We start from the raw sequence: 19,976 nt of genomic DNA, 5'->3' as shown, positions 1-19,976 counted from the left end.
TGGTTCTCAGGAAAAGCAGTGACACCCAGGATCTCTGTCCCGCATTTCTCCCCGCTGGCATTGTCTGCAGCCTGCCGGGTCCCCCAGCGCAAGTTCCCATCGATTCTTTTCTCTGAAAGTCCCAGGGCTATATTTAGCCTACTTGGCAGGCGCCCTCCATCTTTTAGCACACAGGTGCTGTTTAGCTCAGTCATCAACCAGATTGGTGCAGGGCAGTTATGGGAGCCAGGGAAGTGGCCCCAGCCCTTGAATTGAGTTCCCTTTTGCTTGTGGCATTTCCTTGTGGAACCAGCAGAAGTGAGGGGTCCCTGTGTCCTGTAGACTGGGGGGCACCGGGCACTTGGATGCCTTTCAGCTTTCTCATTTGGCCCTAAGAGTGCTTTTATTTCCAGGGTGGGAGGGTTCCTGTCTCTCTACTCAGGGCAGGGGGATGGAGGGGATGCCGTTATTTCTGGGTGAGAGAAGAAATTCATCTTCCTGTTTTTCCTCTTGTCTCACCCTCTAGATTCCACAGGTTTTGGTTAAGTTGAAGAAATACTGTCACGGGGACAAGGTTGGTTGAAGAAATGAGATGGGGGAGGGGCACGGGAGCTGGTGAATCCTTGTTTCCACCCTGGAGACACAAGGGCAAGGGAAGGGCCAGCCGTGTGTTCTGGCCCCTGGGGGAAGGCTGGAAGTGTGTGGGCACCTGAGCGTCACGCCCATCCTCCGTGAGGCGGCCAGGCCGCACCAGGGGCAGGGTTGCCCAAGGTGTCCCGGGGCCGGTGGAGGGCCATGGTGCTCTACACTCCTTCCTGTCATGTCACTGGAAGCATGTGGTGGGTACAGCCGACTTGGTGTTTATATCCAGTGGGGTGTCCTTTTAAGTCTGCATCACAGGCTGTGGGTGTAGTGGAGGACCTAGAAGCCAGATGGCACCTTCTGGGTCTTTGTAGGACTTCACCGAGGATGTCAATTGTGCTTTTGAGTTCCTGCTGAAGCTCACACCCTTGCTGGACAAAGCCGACCAGCGCTGCAAGTACGTGCTCCCCTGCTCACCCCCACTGCACCGGAACATGTTCTGGGCTCTCCCCCCTGCTCCTCTCAGGAGACTGTCTCCTGGTTTGCTCCCCTGGGCAGGAGGCGGCAGCCCTGTAGCTGCCGAGTGCCTGCGCCCCTCTAGCATCCCTCAGGCGCTCAAACATCCTTCATCCTGAAGGAGGGAGGACAGCAGGCAGGGGCCCATTGTTCCCACCCCTCAGTAACCCCTGCCCTGCTCCCCCGTCATCACCTTTTCCCCTCACAGCTGTGACTGTACAAAATTCCTACTCCAAGAATGTAGCAAGCAGGGGCTTCTGTCTGAAGCCAGCGTGACCAACCTCATGGCCAAGCGGTAAGTGTGCGCTCCCTTGGGCTGGCCCATGGGCCGCTTGCCCTCCTCCTCTCATGTCCAGTCCGGACTTCCTGGTGCCTTTTTGCTCCTGTCTAGAGTTCGGGTTGCAGGTGCCTGGGGCCAGGCCTAGGGATCCCAGGAACAGCAGATGCTGGTTTCTGCACCCTTAGGTGCTGCGCTTGAACTCCCACCCTCCTTTGCAAGCAAAGTAAAAATCCTAAATCTTCCTTTAATATGAAGTGAGCTTTCAAAATTGAAGTAACAATCAGTGATAAGTTGAAGCAATCATGGTCGTGAAATATGCTTTCATAAAGATCACCCTGGCCACAAAGGTTCTCCTGTGCTCCCCACCTTCTCTGGGCCTTTGCTTCTGTAAGTCAGGAACTTACCTCTATTTCTTTTCCCTTCTCCAACTGCTTACTGCCGCAGGGCAGCAGACCGGGAACACGCGCCCCAGCTGAAATCCGGAGAAAATGCCAACATCCAGCCCAATCCTGGGCTGATCCTCCGGGCAGAGCCCACTGTCACAAATATCCTCAAGGTGAGTGTGCCCTTTCCTTGCCTCCAGGGTCATGACTTCCTTTTTTCCACTTTTGCTTCTACTTCCAGATAAATAAACAGAGGTCATAGACTTCTTTGTCTTCCGGCTTTTATACGTAGTTACTTTGGAGGTAGAGAAAGGGGGAAGGCGGGGAAGCTGCCATCGAAAATAACCTCTGTTGAGCCTGAGCATTACCTGTAAGCCAGGCACCTTGGTAGATGCTTTCACCTGCTCCTGCAGAAGCAATGGGGAATCTCATAGCAGTGACCTCACCCACCCCACCTCCACCATCACCACCATCACACCACCACCACCATGATCCCAGTTTAGTTGAGAGGGAAGGATTAGAGAGCAAGGATGGATTTGGGGAATGGTTTTCCAGAACAGAGTCAGAAAGATGTAGATCGAATTTCAGGTTGTAGTATCCCATTTAATGGAGACATACAGAGAGGGAGACTGTGGTTAGGCTGTATCTGGGGGGTGTTCAGTATTGTTCAGGACTTGATTTCCTGTCATATCCCCAGACGATGGATGCAGACCACTCCAAGTCCCCGGAGGGGCTGCTAGGAGTTCTGGGCCACATGCTGTCTGGGAAGAGTCTGGATCTGCTGCTGGCCGCTGCTGCTGCCACTGGGAAGCTTAAATCCTTTGCCCGGAAATTCATCAAGTGAGGAAGGCTGAGCCCCTGGCTAGGGTTGGGGAGGCATGTCTGAAGGAGGATGTAGCGGAATAGGGGCAAGGCGCTGGAGTCTGGGTCTCCCTGGAGATGCCCAGGGCAAGGCAGGCCATCCCCACGGGAGACGATGGGGGAAGGCCCAGGTCTCTGGATGTGAAGTGCTCTTTTCTCTGCAGCTGAGCATGTTGATGAGCTGAGAGGCATAAAATGGCAGGTGTGGAGGGATTCAGGTGCACCCAATCATTAAGAAGGAGTTCTCAAACCCTGTTGATTGTTTTGGTTGACCTGGAATTTGATATGTAGAACTTGGCTCCGTCCAGTGAGCCATTAACTGGGTCTTGGAAATCTTTTTTTTTTTTTTTAAGATTTTTATTTTTAAGTAATCTCTACACTCAATGTGGGGCTTGACTCACAACAGTTGCATGCTCTTTTGACTGAGCCAGTCAGGTGCCCCGCCTTGGAAATCTTTTAAAAACAGATAGGAAGCGTTCTTTTTTGTGTAGTGATGTTCATTTTAAGTGTAATCCCTAATTCAGACTCTAGTGACTGCCTTTCGGGACAGGTGTAGCCCCCTGACTCTTTGCCCTGCTTGGTGCAGCCTGTCTCCATTCCTCCCACAGTTTGAATGAATTCACGACACATGGCAATGAAGAACTTGGTAAGTCAGCTCTGTGCACCTCCAGACCCTGCACTGCAGGAGGGGTGGTGGAGGCAGAGAATAAGGGAGGGCAGAGGGCCTATTGCTTATCCTGGGGAGGCTGTTTTCTCCCCTGAACAATGACGGACTGAAGCTTTTGGGGAGCCTTGAAAGAGGGGAATGCTGGGAAAAGGATTCTTCCCAAACCACCTGTTTGTCTCTTGCTCTCCCCCTTTATGATTTGGTTGGGTACTGAGGAGAAGGAGGGTATCAGGAGTCTTTGATTCTAAGGAAGGGATGATGTTCCAATCGACACTCAAGAAAAGGATTCTGAGCCTCAGAGCTTTGAAGAAGCCACTTGATCACTGACCTTCCTTGAGGCAAATCCTGATCCCCTCCCAACCCAGACAAGGGCTTTGGGCCCTGCCCTAGGCAGTGGGGTCAGCCTTCTCATTCTTCATAGCCAAAGCAGCCTCAGTGCGCGCCTTGCTCTTTGACATCTCGTTCCTCATGTTGTGTCACGTGGCCCAGACCTATGGTTCAGAGGTGAGTGAGAGGAAAGCAGCCAGGATTAGGGGCACCAAGTGGGCAGGGAAAAGGGGAAGGAAACGACCAATAACTAGGGGCCCCTCTCTCCCACTGGTCTCCTAAGCCAGTTGGTTCTGCTGGCTGCAGAACTCTGGTGCCCCCACCCCTGGTGGGTCAACGGATGCCCTCTTGGTCACATCCATAATCCTTCAGTGCGACCTCCACACCCACCACTAGGTGGCAGCATAGCCCCCTCATCTTTCTCCCTCAGACCAATTCATCTTTTTAGTTCTTCAGGCTGGAAAGTAGAAGCGGTGGGGTAGGAAACGGAGGGGCGGGGCACTGGCTGCTGATGCTCCCTTCCTTTCCCAGGTAATTCTGTCTGAGTCAAGCTCAGGAGCACAGGTGCCCTTCTTTGAGACATGGATGCAGACTTGCATGCCTGAGGAGGGCAAGATCCTAAACCCTGACCACCCCTGCTTCTGGCCCGACTCCACCAAAGTGGAATCCTTGGTGGCCTTGCTCAACAACTCTTCAGAGATGAAGCTGGTGTCAGTGGCCGGGTGCCCGGTCCAAGGGTGGTGGCGGGGGTAGGCCAAGACCCTCTCCCTCAGCCCATCCCACACTCCCCCGTGGTGATTTTCCTCTCACTCCCACCTCTTGCAGGCAGATGAAGTGGCACGAAGCCTGCCTGAGCATCTCAGCAGCCATCTTGGAGATCCTCAATGCCTGGGAGAACGGGGTCCTGGCCTTCGAGTCCATCCAGGTAGCCCCACCTTTCCAGCAGCCTTCTCTCCTACCTGAGACACAGAGCCAGTCTTTGATAGCTTGTTACATTTTATAAGAACACGAAGACCCTTAATCCAGGAGCTCATGTTTGGATGTTGATCTTCCTTGTAATTATAGGCTTAGCCACTCCCTCCCACCCAGGCAACTTTGGAAAAAGCATATTTGTGGTGAAAAGAGGTGTGGGATGTGGTCCAGGACTCCACCTGCTGCACTTAGCTGCCCACAGAGGCTGGGGAAAGTGATGGTCAGGGAGGGGAAGATAGTGGCCTCAGTCACCCTTTCCCCTCCCCCAGAAAATCACAGATAATATCAAGGGGAAGGTGTGCAGTCTGGCAGTGTGTGCCGTGGCTTGGCTTGTGGCCCACGTGCGGATGCTGGGGCTGGATGAGCGTGAGAAGTCTCTGCAGATGATCCGCCAGCTGGCAGGGCCACTGTATAGTGAGAACACCCTGCAGTTCTACAATGAGAGGTCAGTAACCCGTCCCCTCGCTTCTGGAACTCTGTAGGCCTGTCGTGAGAAGCTAGCACCTCCAACAACCAATATCCCCCTCTTCTCTTACCTTCCCAAAACATGCTGCTCACTCACCCACGTTCTTATTTACGTGTTCACCCACTGACTCAGCAAGATTTAGTGTGTGTCTCTGCGCCTGGAGTGTTTATAATCCAGTACCTGCTGTGTCCCAGAAATACCCCAAATAGCTATGATTCCTGTCTTCAGAGAGCTCAAGATCTGGAGAACTAGCTTACCAGAAGAACAGAGTGGTTATCTTAGCTCTATCACTGTCTAGGAACTATGAGCCCATATGCAAAACTATAAGCCTTCAGCCTGCTTACCCTCGCCATCCCCCTATCTGGCTATCTTTTGTGACATTGCCCTGCCTTGGCTTTTTAGGGGCTTGGAGGACCTCCCTGGTGACTTCAGACGTTGAGTTCAGTGGTGTTGGTTCCCCCTTCCGATAACCTTTTTTTTAATATAATTGTGGTAAAAATGTAACCTAAAAAAATTTGTCTTAACTATTTTTAAGTATCTAATTTAGCAGTGTTAGGTATTCACATTGTGGGGGGTGGGGGGTGGGGGGTGGGGGGAGGGGCGCGGAACAGATCTGCAGAACCTTTCATCTTGTAAATCTGAGACTTTGTACCCATTATGTAACAACTCACCCTTTTCCCTCCCCCAGTTTCTGGTAACTACCATTCTACTTTGTTTCTATGAATTTGACTACTTTAGGTACCCCATGCAAGTGGAATCATACAGTGTTTGTCTTCTTGTGCCTGGCTTATTTCACTTAGCACAGTGTTCCCAAGGTTCATCCATGTCGTAGCACATGTCAGAATTTCCTTCAGAATAATATTCCATCATATGTATATGCCACATTTTGTTTATCCATTCGTCGGTTGATGGACGCTTGGGTAGCTTCGCCTCTTGGCTGTTGTGAACAGCGCTGCTATGGAATGGGCATGTACAAGCAGTAAGCTAGGAGAGAGGACTCACCAGGTGGCCCTCAGGATGCTCCTAGAGGGGGGAGGTGGAAACATTGAACCAAAACACGGTTGGAGAGGGTCTGTGAGATCACATCTTTTTTCCTCACATCATTCTCTATTCCTTTCTCCCTCACATCCATCCTCCCACAAGTAATGGAGGGTGTGCTCTGACATAATCCACGCTAAGCACCCTGACTCCTATCTGGTGAAGAATAGTCGGAAATCTGTGGGTGCATCATGCAGGTGGGAAAAAGTGGGCCTGAAAGTCCTAGCAGCTTTCCTAGAGCTGCCCAGCATTTCAGGAATAGTTAGCGCTCAGACTCCGGACTGCATTCACGGTTGAAGACTGCGTATGAGGAAATTCCTGGACATACGCTTCTATTTGCCCAGCTACCAAAGGCCGGGAAGAGTCTTGTGGGGCAGTCCTTGGGCCCTTGTCCTGGAAGTAACAGTTTACTTTGGGAGGAGGCCAAGGCTGGGCGGGGACCCCCCCCCAGCACTCAGCCCAAAGGGAAGTGATCATATTTATTTATGTCCAGGGATTGGCAGGGCCCCAGCTCTGGGGGATGGGGGAAGTTGGAGACAATGGAAAGAGAAAATAGGAATATATTGTTGGAATAACCTGGGGAAGGAGAGCACCCCCTCCACGCACAGGCTTTGGGCCCATCAGGTGAGAGGCCTCCCAGGAGCAGGACTGGTAGGGGCAGGTCTGCTAGGGCTTTGTGACTTCTTGTCTCCTCCCTCAGCCATAGAATGGGGTTAGTTCCCCAGGAATATTTCCGTAACTCGAGTCCTGGGAAAAGTCTGGCCTGGATGTTTGCTCCACTCTTGAACCTGAATTGCCCGAACCTGAATCTCAGGTCCTCTCCCCCCTCCCCCAGGGTGGTGATCATGAGCTCGATCCTGGAGCACATGTGTGCTGACGTGCTGCAGCAGACAGCCACCCAGATCAAGTTCCCATCCACGGGCGTGGACACGATGCCCTACTGGAACCTGCTGCCCCCCAAGCGACCCATCAAGGAGGTGCTGACAGACATATTTGGCAAGGTGCTGGAGAAAGGATGGGTGGACAGCCGCTCCATCCACATCTTTGACACCCTGCTGCACATGGGAGGCGTCTACTGGTTCTGCAACAACCTGATTAAGGTACCTGGGGTGCAGCGGGTGTGGGCCAGACACCCACCCAGACCTAGGCTGGGGGAGCAGGTATCCTCGAGACTCAGGGAGACCTCTGAGAAAATACCTGGTAACACCAAAGTCAGTCCTGTCCCCGCATTTTCCTGCACCCAGCCTGGTCAGCCGGGCTTCTCTGGGAGGCCTCTTAAGTGCTGTGAGAAGATTCCTTGGAACACAGAGGCAGGTCCTGGCCTCGGGGCTCCTGGGCTCTGAGGGAAGCCCCCTCTTCAGGGAGCTGTGGCCAGAGGCTGACGCGTAGTGAGGGATGGAGCAGTACCCGGGGCTTCCCCCTGTGTGCTCTCCCGGAGAACCCCGTGTTTGGAGCCCTCAGCTGCTAAATCTCCCTCCCCGGCCCCTCCAGGAGCTGTTGAAGGAGACACGGAAGGAGCACACACTGCGGGCGGTGGAGCTGCTCTACTCCATCTTCTGTCTGGACATGCAGCAAGTGACCCTGGTCCTGCTGGGCCACATCCTGCCTGGCCTGCTCACCGATTCCTCTAAGTGGCACAACCTCATGGACCCTCCTGGCACTGCGCTCGCCAAGTAGGATTCTCTCAGAGCCTCGCGTCCCCACAGCACGGGGCCCAGGGGGGCTGGGCTGTGGGGAAGCCCTGTCAGCTGGGGCCTGATCAGCACCGGCACGGAAACCCTCTCTGGGGCCCTCTGACTTCACCTTCTTTCCCTGGAACCCTTTGCCAGGTTAGCTGTCTGGTGTGCCCTGAGCTCCTATTCTTCCCACAAGGGACAGGCATCCTCGCGCCAGAAGAAGAGACACCGTGAAGACATCGAGGTAGGGCGCGTTCATTCATGTGCTCAGAGGACATTTACTGGGCCTTCTGTGGTAAGAGACACCTTCCCTGGGTGGCTGCGTCAGGGCTCAGTTGGCCAAGCGTCTGTAAGGGTGACTGTGTGAGGGGGTCTGTCACTAGGGCTGTGGGAGGGTAAGGGAAGCTGGTCCTGCTGGAGATGCCGGCTGAGGCCTATGGGGAGCTGACTCTTCCTCACTCCTATGTGAGCTGCAGCTCTCCTCCCTGATGACAGGGAATTTGGGGACTCAAGGGTGTAAAAGTGACTCTCCCGCCCTCCAGGATTATATCAGTCTCTTCCCCTTGGATGACATGCAGCCCTCGAAGCTGATGCGACTGCTCAGCTCCAATGAGGAAGACGCCAACGTCCTTTCGAGTCCCAGTGAGTCCCAGTGAGCATGCGGACGGGGCTGGGCGGGCTGCTCCTTTCCTGGGAACTCACCCCCGCCTGGGAAAGTTGCTTGTGTGGTCCGTGGCTGCCGCATATCTGCGGGTCAGAGAGAGTGTGGGGGAAGTTTGTCTCATCCCGCTCCCCGCTGCGCTCTGTTTTCTACCTGCCGAGAGCCCAGGGTTGTTGGGGACCTCTTCCGAAGGACTGATGCTCTTCTGCCCAGACCCCAGCCCAGCCCCGCATGCACCACTGTCCCTTCCCCGTGCCTTACTCACCACAAGTGAGTTCACTGCCTCAGGCACGGTCTGTGCCATTGACTCACCAGCTCTGGCCTTCCTTCCCCTGAAACGGCCCCTGAGGTCTGGGCTGGGACACGGGGCTGCTCCCCACTCTTCCTGCCTGAAGAGCACCCCTTCCCCTCCAGGCCCCCTTTTCCAAGGGCTTCTCCTGTGGCACTTAATTTTTCCTGTTTCCAGAGATTTCTCTTGAGTCTAGACATTTCTCTAAGGCCTTTTAGGGATTAAATCACCAACTGTGCACTTGGGCAGAGGAAAGATGTTGAGGTCGCCACCTACAAACCCTGTGACCTTTGGCCACTCAGCAAACCTGAGTCTTGGTTTCTTTGTAAAATGGGATTGCGAGGATTAAGTGGCCTGATCCACGTGCAGGCCGCAGATGGGCGCCTGGCAGTGTTCACCAAATGTACTCTCTCCTCTCCCTGTGGGATGTCTGTATTCGGGGCCCCTCTGTGACTCTGGATCCAGGACCTTTCCCGGGCAGGCCCTCCATGCCTGACGAGTGAGGGCATCTCCTGGGAAGGGGGGTTTTGAACGCAGGAGGCCTTTTCCTAAGGCCCCCTCTGCCTGGCCCCACAGCCGACCGCTCCATGAGCAGCTCCCTGTCAGCCTCCCAGCTCCACACGGTTAACATGAGAGACCCGCTGAACCGAGTCCTGGGTGAGTCCTCCTGGTGTCCCTTCACTCCTGCTATGTTGCCCCATCTCCCCGGCCGCTGGCTCTCCCGTCACCCCCAGACTCCTATTTAGTCTCTCTTCACTCGTTTTCCTTTCATGCTTCCTCTTTTGGACGCCCCCATTTGGGGGGCATCCTGAGCACTTCTTTCCTTTTGCTTTCTGGTGCCACCACCACCTCCCAGCCTGACTCCTCTCAGCCCCTTCTCATGGAGTGCTCACTCTCCCCCCATCCCGCACAGCCAACCTGTTCCTGCTCATTTCCTCCATCCTGGGCTCGCGGACCGCCGGCCCGCACACCCAGTTTGTGCAGTGGTTCATGGAGGAGTGTGTGGACTGCCTGGAGCAGGGCAGCCGCGGCAGCATCCTGCAGTTCATGCCCTTTACCACCGTGAGTGCTTTGTCTCCAGGCCCGGCCGGTCCCCACCTTCGGGCTCAGATGGGGCAGCGAGTCTTAGTGGAAGCCTGGGGTTCAGTGACAGCCGTCAGAGTAGGAGGGGCCTCCTTCCTCCCAGGACACCGGGGCCACCACCAGGTAGCCCCAGTGAGCGGCCGTTTGTCCATCTGTGGCAGGTATCAGAACTGGTGAAGGTGTCAGCCATGTCCAGCCCCAAGGTGGTTCTGGCCATCACGGACCTCAGCCTGTCTCTGGGTCGCCAGGTGGCTGCCAAGGCCATTGCTGCTCTCTGAGAGGCTTGGAGTGGCTGCAGGGGTCAGCCGGGGGGGCCCACGGCTCCAGGCGCCTCAGAGGGGAACAGTGAGGAAAGATGAGACATCATTGCTCATATCCACGTGATGTAAGAACCCTTTGTCATTTCCAGATCATTCCCCTACTCTTGACATCTGACCTCTAAGACGTCTCCCAGTTTCTTTCTTTCATAATTTCCTCTCACCCTGCCAGCACCTGAAGAATGTGAGCAGCCTGGCTCTTAGCCCAGGGCCCTCCACACCCCACACCCCTGCCCTGCCCGCCCCGCCCCCCCCCCCCAACAGTAGATGTACCTCTGAGGAATTTTTACAGGTGCAGAGTGTATATATACATATATTTTTGTAACACATGAGGGAAGTTCACCTCAGCTCATTTGTAAATAAAGATCTTTGTGGGTCCCTGTGTGACTCCAAGTGGTGTCAGTGTTTGTCCCACTGGGGCAGGGAACATCTTCTTGGAATCCCATATACTGTGCCCCAGGCAGAGACTCAGTCCTGTGGCTGAGGAGGTCTGGGCTCAGGTTCCTGTGTTTGTCCACTTAGCAGGGGCAGGCCTTCCCTTCCTCAGACATGCACTGGGCGATAAGGAGTCAACACACGCCCGCTGCCTGCCCCCACACCCCAAAGTCAGACTTAACTCTGAAAAGGGAGAGGTTTTGGCTAAAGGCCCCACTGTCCTGTCCTGATGCTCTCCCACTAGGCCCAACCCCACCCAGAGTCTGACTGGCCTGGAGTTTGATCTGTGCTTTCCAAAAGAGGACTGGGGGGTGAGGGCAGGATCTGTTTAACCCTTGCTTGTCTTCTCCACACATCTCAAGCCCCGATTTCTTCAGGACCAAGCAGAGAGGGAGGGCTCTGAGCCACGTGGCTGGGGACTCTGGCCCTGCTCAGCCAGACCTTTCTTTTTTTTTCTTTTTCTTTTTCTTTAGTGTTTATTTTGACAGAGTGTGTGCACATGTGCACATGAGTGGGGACAGAGGATCTGAAGCGGGCTCTGCTGACAGCAGAGAGCCCAATGTAGGGCTCGAACTCACAAACTGTGAGATCTTGACCTGAGCTGAAGTCGGACGCTTAACCAACCAACTGAGCCACCCAGGTGCCCCCATCCTTTCTAAGGAGCCAGATGGGGAAGGGAAGTGAAAGATGCTCGAGGAGCCAAGGGGAAGCCTTGAGATGGGGGACTGGGGACCGGTTGGCCATCTGAACTTTCCTGAGTCTGGTGGAGGCACCCTGGAACCACATGCATCTTCAGCTGAGGACACAGGATTGCTTCCAACCTGCGGTGTGAAGCAGCCCCTCCAATCTCTGCATCTCTCTCTCTCTCTCTCTCTCTCTCTCACTCTCACACACACACACACACCTGCCCACTCACCCTGTGAGCTCAACAGCCCCTGAGGCTGAGACCAGCAGAGAAGTGGCAGCTGACCTGAGTTGCTCCCTGTCAGATCAGAGGCAGAACTTGAGGGAGAGAAGTACAGGGCCGGGAATTTGAGTTCTGACCCAGGTTGTCACCCTGAATTCAGATCCTAATCTGTAAAAGGCACTTACTCTATCGTTGTGGGCAGCTGTGAGTGTGGATGGGCTGGAGTTTATGGAAGATGATAAACTGACCAGCTCTGTGCAGACATTAAATCCTCCCTTGCTTTGGGCCAGTGTCTGTCTATGTCTGGACTATTAAGACTCCCCAATCCCACGTTCTCTCCCAGTATGGTTGTCCATCTGCCTTCTGTCTTCCCACTAGGCTGTGGCTCCTTGAGGCCAGGGACCATACGTGCCTTGCCCACTGCTGTGTCCCTAGCACTTAGCTCAGTGCCTGCACAGAGCAGGTACAAGAGAAATCCATGCTAAAGGCCTGAATGTTGATGAGCTAGAGGACGGCCCTCTTCCTCCCTGCACCTCCTCTTTCCCTCCCTCTGGCCTCACCCCCCACTCAGCCCTCCCCCACCCAATCCCTGGCTGGGCACCAGCTGGACTCAAGAAAGAGGAAGAACGTTTACTGGAGACAAACAAAACACTTTATTATCACAGTTTGGCTACAGTGAGAAAGTGGGGGCAGAGGTGGAGGGTGAAGAGTTGAACGTTCCTCTCACTCCATCACACAGGCCTCACACTCCCAGTCCCCCTCCAGCGAGGCCGGTAAGTGACTCTCTGCCCGGCCCTTGAGGAGTCAGAATCCTGACCCTGGTGAGGGTGGGGCAGGCATTAGAAGCCTGTCATTGTCGCTACGAGGCATCCAGAAAGATGAGAAATGTCAGCCATGCCTGGGCTCCCCATACTGGAAGTCAAAATATTCCCCAAAACATCTTGAAAACTAGATTCCCCAGCGAATTCGTGGGACCCCAGGGTCAAGCTTTCCGGCTCTGGCTGCCTCTGCGGGCTTTACTGTGTAGGGAAGGGGACGAGAGAAGCAAGGCCTAGCCCACCTGGCATGCGCCAGCCACTTCGGTGAGGCCAGAGCGAGGGAGGACCCGGTAGGGGAACACTGCTGTTTAAATATTAAACAGGGTTGTCTTGTCTCCCACTTGGGAGACTTCCTGATGCTTCCGAGGGACTCAAGGTGGGTACCCTTGGGCTAAGGGGTTCACTGGGGTTCTTCCCAGTGCCCACCACAGAGCCAGGCCAGGGAGCAGTCATAGAAATCAATACGTGGTATTTACCTATCCGCCTCCCAGTCCCGGGGACAGATTTTCTCCCTGCTACAAGCAGGAGAATGAAACTCAGAGGTGGCAGGAAGGACCCAAGAGTCCAGGGCTCCTTTCTGCTCTTTCCTGTCTTTAAATACTAGGTTTAAATAAGCATAAATATTAAATAAAGATAAATACACTCGTGGGGGAGGGTTTTTTCAGGGCTTGGTGAAGTGGCGCAGAGCACGGTATGCCACCTCCAGGAAGCTCTGCAGGTTGGAGGCAACCAGGGTGCCTCCTGCCCGGCGCTGGAAGGCCGAGGTGAAGGTTGGCATGGTGCCCTGGGTGGGCGGCACTGCAGGGGCCATCCCCACGTCTTCCATCTGTGGGGGGGAAAGATGAGATCAGCAACCAGGCAGACCCTGCTGCAAGCACATTATTAAATGAGGAAACGCAAAAGGCTGATGGGCTGTGGAAGATCACACGGTTAATGGTGGGGCCAGGCCTTGAACCCAGGTCTGTTTCAAGGTCCGGTGATCTGTCTCCCGCCCTCATCTAGAGAGTGGGGAAGGGCCAGCAGCGAGGGGAGCCTGGGATGAAGTGGTAGCTCCTTACACACATGCCTGGGAGTGCTCCCATCCCGTTCCTAAAGAAGCGGGATACCCAAGCCTTCAGCCCAATCTTTGGGGACCAGCTCAGTCCAGGCCCCGAACACTTGCCGTTCCCAGCGAGGCTCTCACCTGCTGCCAGATGTTGATAGCAAAGTCGGTGATGTCCAGCTGCAGCATGTCCAGGGTGGGGGCTAACTCGGGGGATATCCCTGCCAGGGCCTGCAGGAGGCCCTGGTAGAGGAAGAGGCCACTGTGGAGTTGACGCAGGCAGCCCGTCTGCGGGACAGAGTAGGGCGTCAGAGGTTGCTGCCCGGGATGCTCCTTTCGGGGCCCCAGATTGGAGCCTGGAGATCCAGGGAGACTTCCAGACCATCCTTCCCTCCCCTCATCACCCTCCTCCCATCCAGAAACTCACCAGCTGCAGGGCCTGGCTGGAGCAGCTGCTCAGGGGAGCCTGGGGGATGCCCAGAGCGTGCCCAAGCAGCACCAGCTCCTCAGGGTGGCACAGCTTGTGGGCGGCGCACTGGGGACAGGAAGGATGCTGAGTGAGGGGGTCCTGATGGGGCTGGGCTGCTTCTGCTTCCCGAGTCCAAGTCCTCCCCATTTCTCCAAGATCTTCCCCTCCCTCCTGGTCCTGCCAGGCTGCTCAGCCCCATTCTGCCCTCCACTGTGATTCCAGGCAGCCGCTCCGAGAGCACCAAGAGCACCGTCCCTGCGACGTTCTCTCCCCCCAGTTCCTGGCCAGCCTTCGGTGGCTCCACCTCTCCCTAATTTTCTCCCCGTTCCCGCTGGGTCTCTCCTCTCCCATGTCCCTCCCTGATGATGTTTTCCTAGTATTCCTTGTCCCCTCCCTCAGCTCTTGCCCCTTCCTCCCTCCATGCAGCCCTCTGGGTCTTCTTTCCTCCACCACCCCTCTCCAGCATCTTTGTCTCCTCCTGGCCTCTCACTCACCAGCCTCTCCTGCAGCGCTGTGCCATCAGCCTGGACCTTCCTCACTTGTTCTAAGCACTTGAGCAGGAAGCTCTGGGGCAGGGAGCTGGTAGGGCCCAAGGGGGTGGCTTCTTGCACCATCCAGAGTGCGCTGTGCCACAGCAGCAGCTGCAGGGCTGAGGGCAGATAGGGGCTCAGGAGACATGCTGTCCACTCCCGCCGGGGTCCCTTTCCAGGGCCCAGGTTCCCCCAGCCCCTCTACTACTCCATCCTCCCTCCCTGGGGCTGGGACACTCACCGGTCAGCTTCATGGGGCTCTGGGCAGCAGGCTTAGCAGGAGATCTGGGTGGGTCTGCAGGCTCTGGGCTCTGGCAGGGATCAGTTCCAGAGGGCCTTTATACATAAGCCCATGGAGGCCTGGAAGGAAATTACCTGGTGCTACGACTAAGGCTTAGTAATAACTTTATGCAAATTTGGCGTTCAGGACAATGCAGGGGGGCTGGGACAAAAAGCTGTTTGCGAAAGTTTTGTGAAATTGTGGAATCTCTGATCCTTCTTTGACGTCCAGTCCCCTTCAAACTCCCTTCCTCCCCTTAGCCCCACCCAGGCCCGAATTGCCCCAGGGTGTTTGATCAGAACCGCTGAACAAAGGCCGAGCCACTGATAAAAGCCCTGGAGGCTGGAGGCTGGTCAGACTGACTGGGGAAGAGGCCAGCCTCTGGGCAGCCCCTCCCTCCCTCCCCTGGATCTGCTGAAGCAGTCCCCTGGCACTCTCCCTTGGGATTCTCAAGCCACCTGCTCCCTAGGCCCCAAATTCTGGGAGGGAAGAAGCTAGCTTTACCCCCCAAACTCCCAGGAGGCTGCCTTCCTGAGTCCCCTCCTGATGGGCCAGGGGCCTGGGATAGGGACATTGGGGTCTTGCCTCCCATCTCCACCCCACACTTTGATGGGCATCATCCCAGGCTCCTGTCGCAAACTGGTTAGCTGGGAACCCCCCAATCCCCCTCCATGACTCATTCCTTTAAGCCCCCGGAATCCTGGCAGAAACCAGAGGAAACCGGATGTCTGTCCCAAATGAAGCAAGACCTTTGAGGCTCTGAGTCTCTTGGTTCACCTGACCCTGCCCTTCCTCCTCCTCCCGCACTATGCCTCCCTCCAATGGTGTCCACCAGCGCTTTGGAATTGGGGGCATCTGTGAAGCATGGCTTCCCAGGCCAGGTTCACTGCCAGTCAGAGTGTGTGCTGCCCTGAGCTGGAGAAAGGCTGGGAGTGAGAAAGAAGAAGCTGCCCCAGCCTCAAATCCTAGAGCCAGGCAAGTCTTGGAGTCTGTTCTGACCCCAGTGAACCGGCGCCAGAGAGGAAAGTGCCTTGCCCAAGGTCATGGATAGCAGAGTCAGACTCACAGTTAGCCTAGGCCTCTGCCACAGGACTTGGGGCCTGACCGACCACACCCAAGGCTGTCACTTTCTGTCCCAATTTACCTCACCTCAGGCCAAGGAACAGATTTCTTTGGATGAGGAGTAGGTGTGTCTGCCTGGGTGAGGCCACCTCTGGGGCTGGGGTGCCCCCTGGTGGCCACCGCTGGCAGGGACTTCACGTGCCGATCTGTTCACATCCTGCCTCTGGTCTCCTGTCCACCTCAGGCTAGGCAGTTGGCAACCAAGCACTGACTGAGACCAGGTGTATGCCCAGCTCTGTGGGAGCAGAGGGGTGGGTTTAGAACTGTGGAGGTCAGGAGACTCATTTGCAAAACGTGCCCCTTTACCGTCCCCCAAAGAATCTCCAGAGGGCTCAGCTGGCTTCAGATGTTGTGCCGCACACTCTCCATACATTATTGAGTGTATTCCTTTCAACAAGCCCAGGAGGAAGGTACTAGAACCATTTCCCCTTTTACAGAAGATGAATATGACCTTGAAGAGGTTAAGTAACCTACCCAAGTAGCAGAACCAAGGTCTGCCCTGTGCCACAGTCTTAAACTCTTAACCATGGAATCTTTTCTTTAAAGCTTACTTATACTGAGAGAGAGTGAGAGCGAGAGCGAGAGCAGGAGAGCACGTGCAAGTGTAGGAGTAGAGCAGAGAGAGAGGGAGAGAGAGTCCCAAGCAGTCTCCACACTGTCAGCCTGGAGCCTGATGTGGGTCTTGATCTCACAAACTGAGATCATGACCTGAGCTGAAGTCAAACACATAACCAACTGAGCCACCCAGTGCCTCAACCATCAAATCTCTTAATCAATGTTTGGACTTCCTCACCTGTGGCCAGGAAGTTCTAGACCCAGACTCCTGTCTTTATCGACAGTCCAAGTGTGTAGGGTGTTTGGTTGGGTGGCCAGAATGGTGAGAGGGCTCAAAGATCACAATTTGAAGAAAACAGGCTGTTTTGATTGGGGAATCAAAGGAGGGGGTTGTTGCCTGGTCTCAAGGGCTGGACGTGGGACAGGGAGTGAAAGCCACAGCCGGCTAGTTTCCAGATCAACAGAAGTGACTAGCGGTCACAAGTGTTAGAAGATGGAGCGGGCGGCTTCCAGGGGAAGTGAGTGGCCCATCCCAGGAAGTGTTCTGGCATCCATTCCACAGGGAGAAAATCCAAATGTTGGCTGGCAATCATTGGGTACCTCTTATCTGTCAGGTACCTTCCATTACACTTTTGTCATTTCATCCTACAAACCAAGTGGAAGGATGTGGATTATTCTCATTATAGACAAGGGACAGCCTCAGACAAGTGAAGGGTCTTGCCCAAGATCACAGAACTGGTCAGGCGGTGGAGCCAGGCAGGATTTGCAGTCAGGCTTCCCTGTTGTTCCCATTACACTACCTTCCTGTTCAGATAAGCTGTACCTCTTGGAAAATGGCTCAGTCCAGACTTCGGCCTTACCCATGGGAGAATAAAGACCAGGTAGAGAGCCAGGGCTAGTTACTGGCCATGACGCACAGGCTGAGCTGGACCAAAACGATCTTGGGGCAAAGGGCCTGGCTCTGGAGACCCTTAGCTGTCATTCAGCCTTCCAGATTCCAAAGGCTTTCCCTGGTGTTTCTTAATGGCCAGAACTGGCCAGCAACTTCCCCTCATGCTTCCTGTTTTCATCTGGTGCTGGACTTGGAGCATCTTTCTAAGGGCTGTGGAGTGACTCATTTGTTGCAGACTCGGCCTGTGAGCCAATTTATGTACACTTCATGTCAAGAAGGGGTTTTACATTTTTAAACGGATGGGCAACAAAAGAATATTTCATAACATGTATACATCATATGAAATTCAAACTCCAGTGTTCTTGAATAATTTCTTTACATATTATTTATAGCTGCTCTGAAGGGCAGAAGTGAATAGTTGTGACAGACTGTATGGCTCACGAGCCTAAAAAATGTGCTATCTGGCCCTTTGAGAAAAGGTTGCAAACCATGTGCACAGTGCCTATGTGCTAGGAGACACACAGTGATGTCCTCTGCGGCACTGTTAATATTAAACCAGTGCACACCAGTAGGGGAAGGGCTAAATAAACCGTGGTCCATCCATACCACATAGGCTTCCTTCCCCCCGAGCCCCTCACGGAATGAAAACTCAAGTGAGGAAAGGAATTTATTGCTCTTAATAACGCTGAATTGCTTTATTTAGCTGTTTCCCAGTGCCTAGGACAGTGCTGTGCACGGTATCACCACTAGATCTCAAAACCAATGGCGAGTGAAAAGAGCAAGTTACATTCATGTGATACATCATTTAAAAGATTTAAAAACACACAAAAATGCTGCAGCAACTTCTTACTCAACACGTTTCTGGAGGCAAGGGAAACAAAAGCGAAAATGAACTACTGGGACCTCATCAAAATAAAAAGCTTCTTCACAGCAAAGGAAACAATCAGCAAAACTAAAAGGCAACCGACAGAATGGGAGAAGATATTTGCAAACGACATATCAGATAAAGGGTTAGTATCCAAAATCTACAAAGAACTTATCAAACTCAACACCAAAAAACAAATAATCCAGTGAAGAAATGGGCAAAAGACATGAAGACACTTCTCCAAAGAAGACATCCAGATGGCCACCGACACATGAAAAAATGCTCAACATCACTCATCATCGGGGACATACAAATCGAAACCACAATGAGATACCACCTCACACCTGTCAGAATGGCTAACACTAACAACTCAGGCAACAACAGGTGTTGGTGAGGATGCAGAGAAAGAGGATCTCTTTCGCATTGTTGGTGGGAATGCAAGCTGGTGCAGCCACTCTGGAAAACAGTATGGAGGTTCCTCAGAAAACTAAAAATAGAACTACTCTACGACCCAGCAATTGCACTACTAGGTATTTATCCAAGGGATACAGATGTGCTGTTTCAAAGGGACACATGCACCCCAATGTTTATAGCAGCACTATCAACAATAGTCAAAGTATGGAAAGAGCCCAAATGTCCATGGATGGATGGATGGATAAAGAAGATGTGGGGTGTGTGTGTGTGTGTGTGTGTGTGTGTACACACACACACACACACACACACACACACACACACACAATGGAGTATTACTCAGCAATCAAAAAGAATGAAATCTTGCCACTTGCAACTACGTGGATGGAGCTGGAGGGTATTATGCTAAGTGAAATTAGTCAGAGAAAGACAAAAAATCATGACTTCACTCATGAGGACTTTAAGAGACAAAACAGATGAACATAAGGGAAGGGAAACAAAAATAATATAAAAACAGGGAGGGGGACAAAACAGAAGAGACTCATAAATATGGAGAACTGAGGGTTACTGGAGGGGTTGTGGGAGGGGGCATGGGCTAAATGGGTAAGGGGCACCAAGGAATCTACTCCTGAAATCATTGTTGCACTATATGCTAATTTGGATGTAAGTTAAAAAAAATAAAAAATAAAATAAAACCACAAAAAATACTGTATTTTGTAGAAGATAAAGTACAAAAACATAAAGCTGGAAGGCTACTTACGGAATTCATCAGAGCGGCTGCCTCTAGGGAAGTAAGGGAAGGGCCTGGGAAAGAAACAAGATGGGCTTCTGACTGATCTGTAATGGTTTTCCTTGGTTGAAAAAAATGACATGATAACCAAATGTCACCATTTATTAAACTTGGGTGGAAAAGTCCACGGGTATTTGTTAGGTCATTCTTTCTGCTTCTCTGTAGTTTTGTAATTTAAAGCAAAACTCAAAAATCAAAACAAAAAAAAAAAAAAAAAAAAAAGAAAAAACCCACCCAACCATAAAGTGGAGAACACAGTGAACTCTCCAAGCATAAAAAAGACACTAAGCTTCTCCAGGAGGAGAAAACCAAGCCAATGGGAACGAATTAAAAGAAACTTCCAGAAAGTGAGCAGAAAAATAGTCTATCATAGAGTCAAGGTGGGTGAGAACCAGGAAATCACGTCAAATGACCCCAACTCTCTGTAACAGGATGACATACTCTCCAATCTGTTACCAACCAGGAGAGGACCTGAGGCACTCTGGGCCAGATGCTGACTCTAAAATTTGTTAGCATTGAGGGGCACCTGGCTGGCTCAGTCATTGGGCATGTGACTCTTCCCCACATTGAGTATGGAGACTACCTTAAAAAAGAAAAAAGAAAAAAAAAAAAAAACCTTGGGGCACCTGGCTGGCTCAGTTGAAAGAGTGTGCAACTCTCGATCCTGGGGTTGTGGGTTGGAGCCCTACCTTGGGTGTAGGTTAGTCTTTTTTTTCTGAGAGAGAGTTTCATTACACTTGGGAGGTGGCAGAAGCTTCAGGGC

At 53.2% G+C, this 19,976-nt stretch overlaps 2 protein-coding genes and 1 non-coding gene across 7 annotated transcripts in view; 2 read left to right on the top strand and 1 right to left on the bottom strand.

Annotated features, from left to right (window-relative positions):
• Window positions 1-10,477, top strand: part of MED24 (mediator complex subunit 24) — a 31,786-nt gene extending 21,309 nt beyond the window's left edge. For all 5 annotated transcript variants that reach the window (XM_086687223.1, XM_086687225.1, XM_086687224.1 and 2 more), the window contains 17 exons: window positions 506-553; window positions 936-1,018; window positions 1,286-1,372; window positions 1,802-1,913; window positions 2,438-2,580; window positions 3,210-3,247; window positions 3,690-3,772; window positions 4,127-4,305; window positions 4,421-4,520; window positions 4,837-5,012; window positions 6,907-7,171; window positions 7,563-7,744; window positions 7,901-7,991; window positions 8,290-8,389; window positions 9,274-9,354; window positions 9,611-9,759; window positions 9,942-10,477. In XM_086687223.1, coding sequence (XP_086543349.1) covers window positions 506-553; window positions 936-1,018; window positions 1,286-1,372; window positions 1,802-1,913; window positions 2,438-2,580; window positions 3,210-3,247; window positions 3,690-3,772; window positions 4,127-4,305; window positions 4,421-4,520; window positions 4,837-5,012; window positions 6,907-7,171; window positions 7,563-7,744; window positions 7,901-7,991; window positions 8,290-8,389; window positions 9,274-9,354; window positions 9,611-9,759; window positions 9,942-10,058 — 2,034 coding nt within the window. In that variant the 3' untranslated portion in view covers window positions 10,059-10,477. The remainder of the gene's footprint in view (window positions 1-505; window positions 554-935; window positions 1,019-1,285; window positions 1,373-1,801; window positions 1,914-2,437; window positions 2,581-3,209; window positions 3,248-3,689; window positions 3,773-4,126; window positions 4,306-4,420; window positions 4,521-4,836; window positions 5,013-6,906; window positions 7,172-7,562; window positions 7,745-7,900; window positions 7,992-8,289; window positions 8,390-9,273; window positions 9,355-9,610; window positions 9,760-9,941) is intronic.
• On the top strand, window positions 3,508-3,611 carry LOC112854226 (small nucleolar RNA SNORD124). The gene has a single exon (XR_003222957.1). It is a non-coding gene; the product is annotated as a small nucleolar RNA SNORD124 (small nucleolar RNA).
• Window positions 10,478-12,068: 1,591 nt separating the features above from the next.
• CSF3 (colony stimulating factor 3) lies at window positions 12,069-18,271 on the bottom strand. Its single transcript, XM_086687228.1, has 6 exons — window positions 15,728-18,271; window positions 14,540-14,658; window positions 14,263-14,417; window positions 13,727-13,834; window positions 13,441-13,587; window positions 12,069-13,083 (listed from the first exon to the last, which is right to left on the bottom strand). Exons 2-6 carry the CDS (start codon window positions 14,550-14,552, stop codon window positions 12,919-12,921), a joined length of 588 nt encoding a protein of 195 aa, XP_086543354.1. The 5' UTR covers window positions 14,553-14,658; window positions 15,728-18,271; the 3' UTR covers window positions 12,069-12,918.
• Between the last annotated feature and the right edge of the window lie 1,705 nt (window positions 18,272-19,976).

This window comes from Puma concolor, chromosome E1 (genome assembly GCF_028749965.1).
Source record: "Puma concolor isolate L17-30 chromosome E1, mPumCon1.1.hap2, whole genome shotgun sequence".
Taxonomy (NCBI): domain Eukaryota; kingdom Metazoa; phylum Chordata; class Mammalia; order Carnivora; family Felidae; genus Puma; species Puma concolor.
This window is presented reverse-complemented; position numbering and strand designations above follow the sequence as displayed.

Coding starts and splice junctions, on each gene's coding strand:
- CSF3 (XM_086687228.1), bottom strand. Junction 13,588..13,726: donor CCAGCCAGGCCCTGCAGCTG/GTGAGTTTCTGG, acceptor TCTGTCCCGCAG/ACGGGCTGCCTGCGTCAACT. Junction 13,084..13,440: donor CTATCAACATCTGGCAGCAG/GTGAGAGCCTCG, acceptor TCCCCCCCACAG/ATGGAAGACGTGGGGATGGC.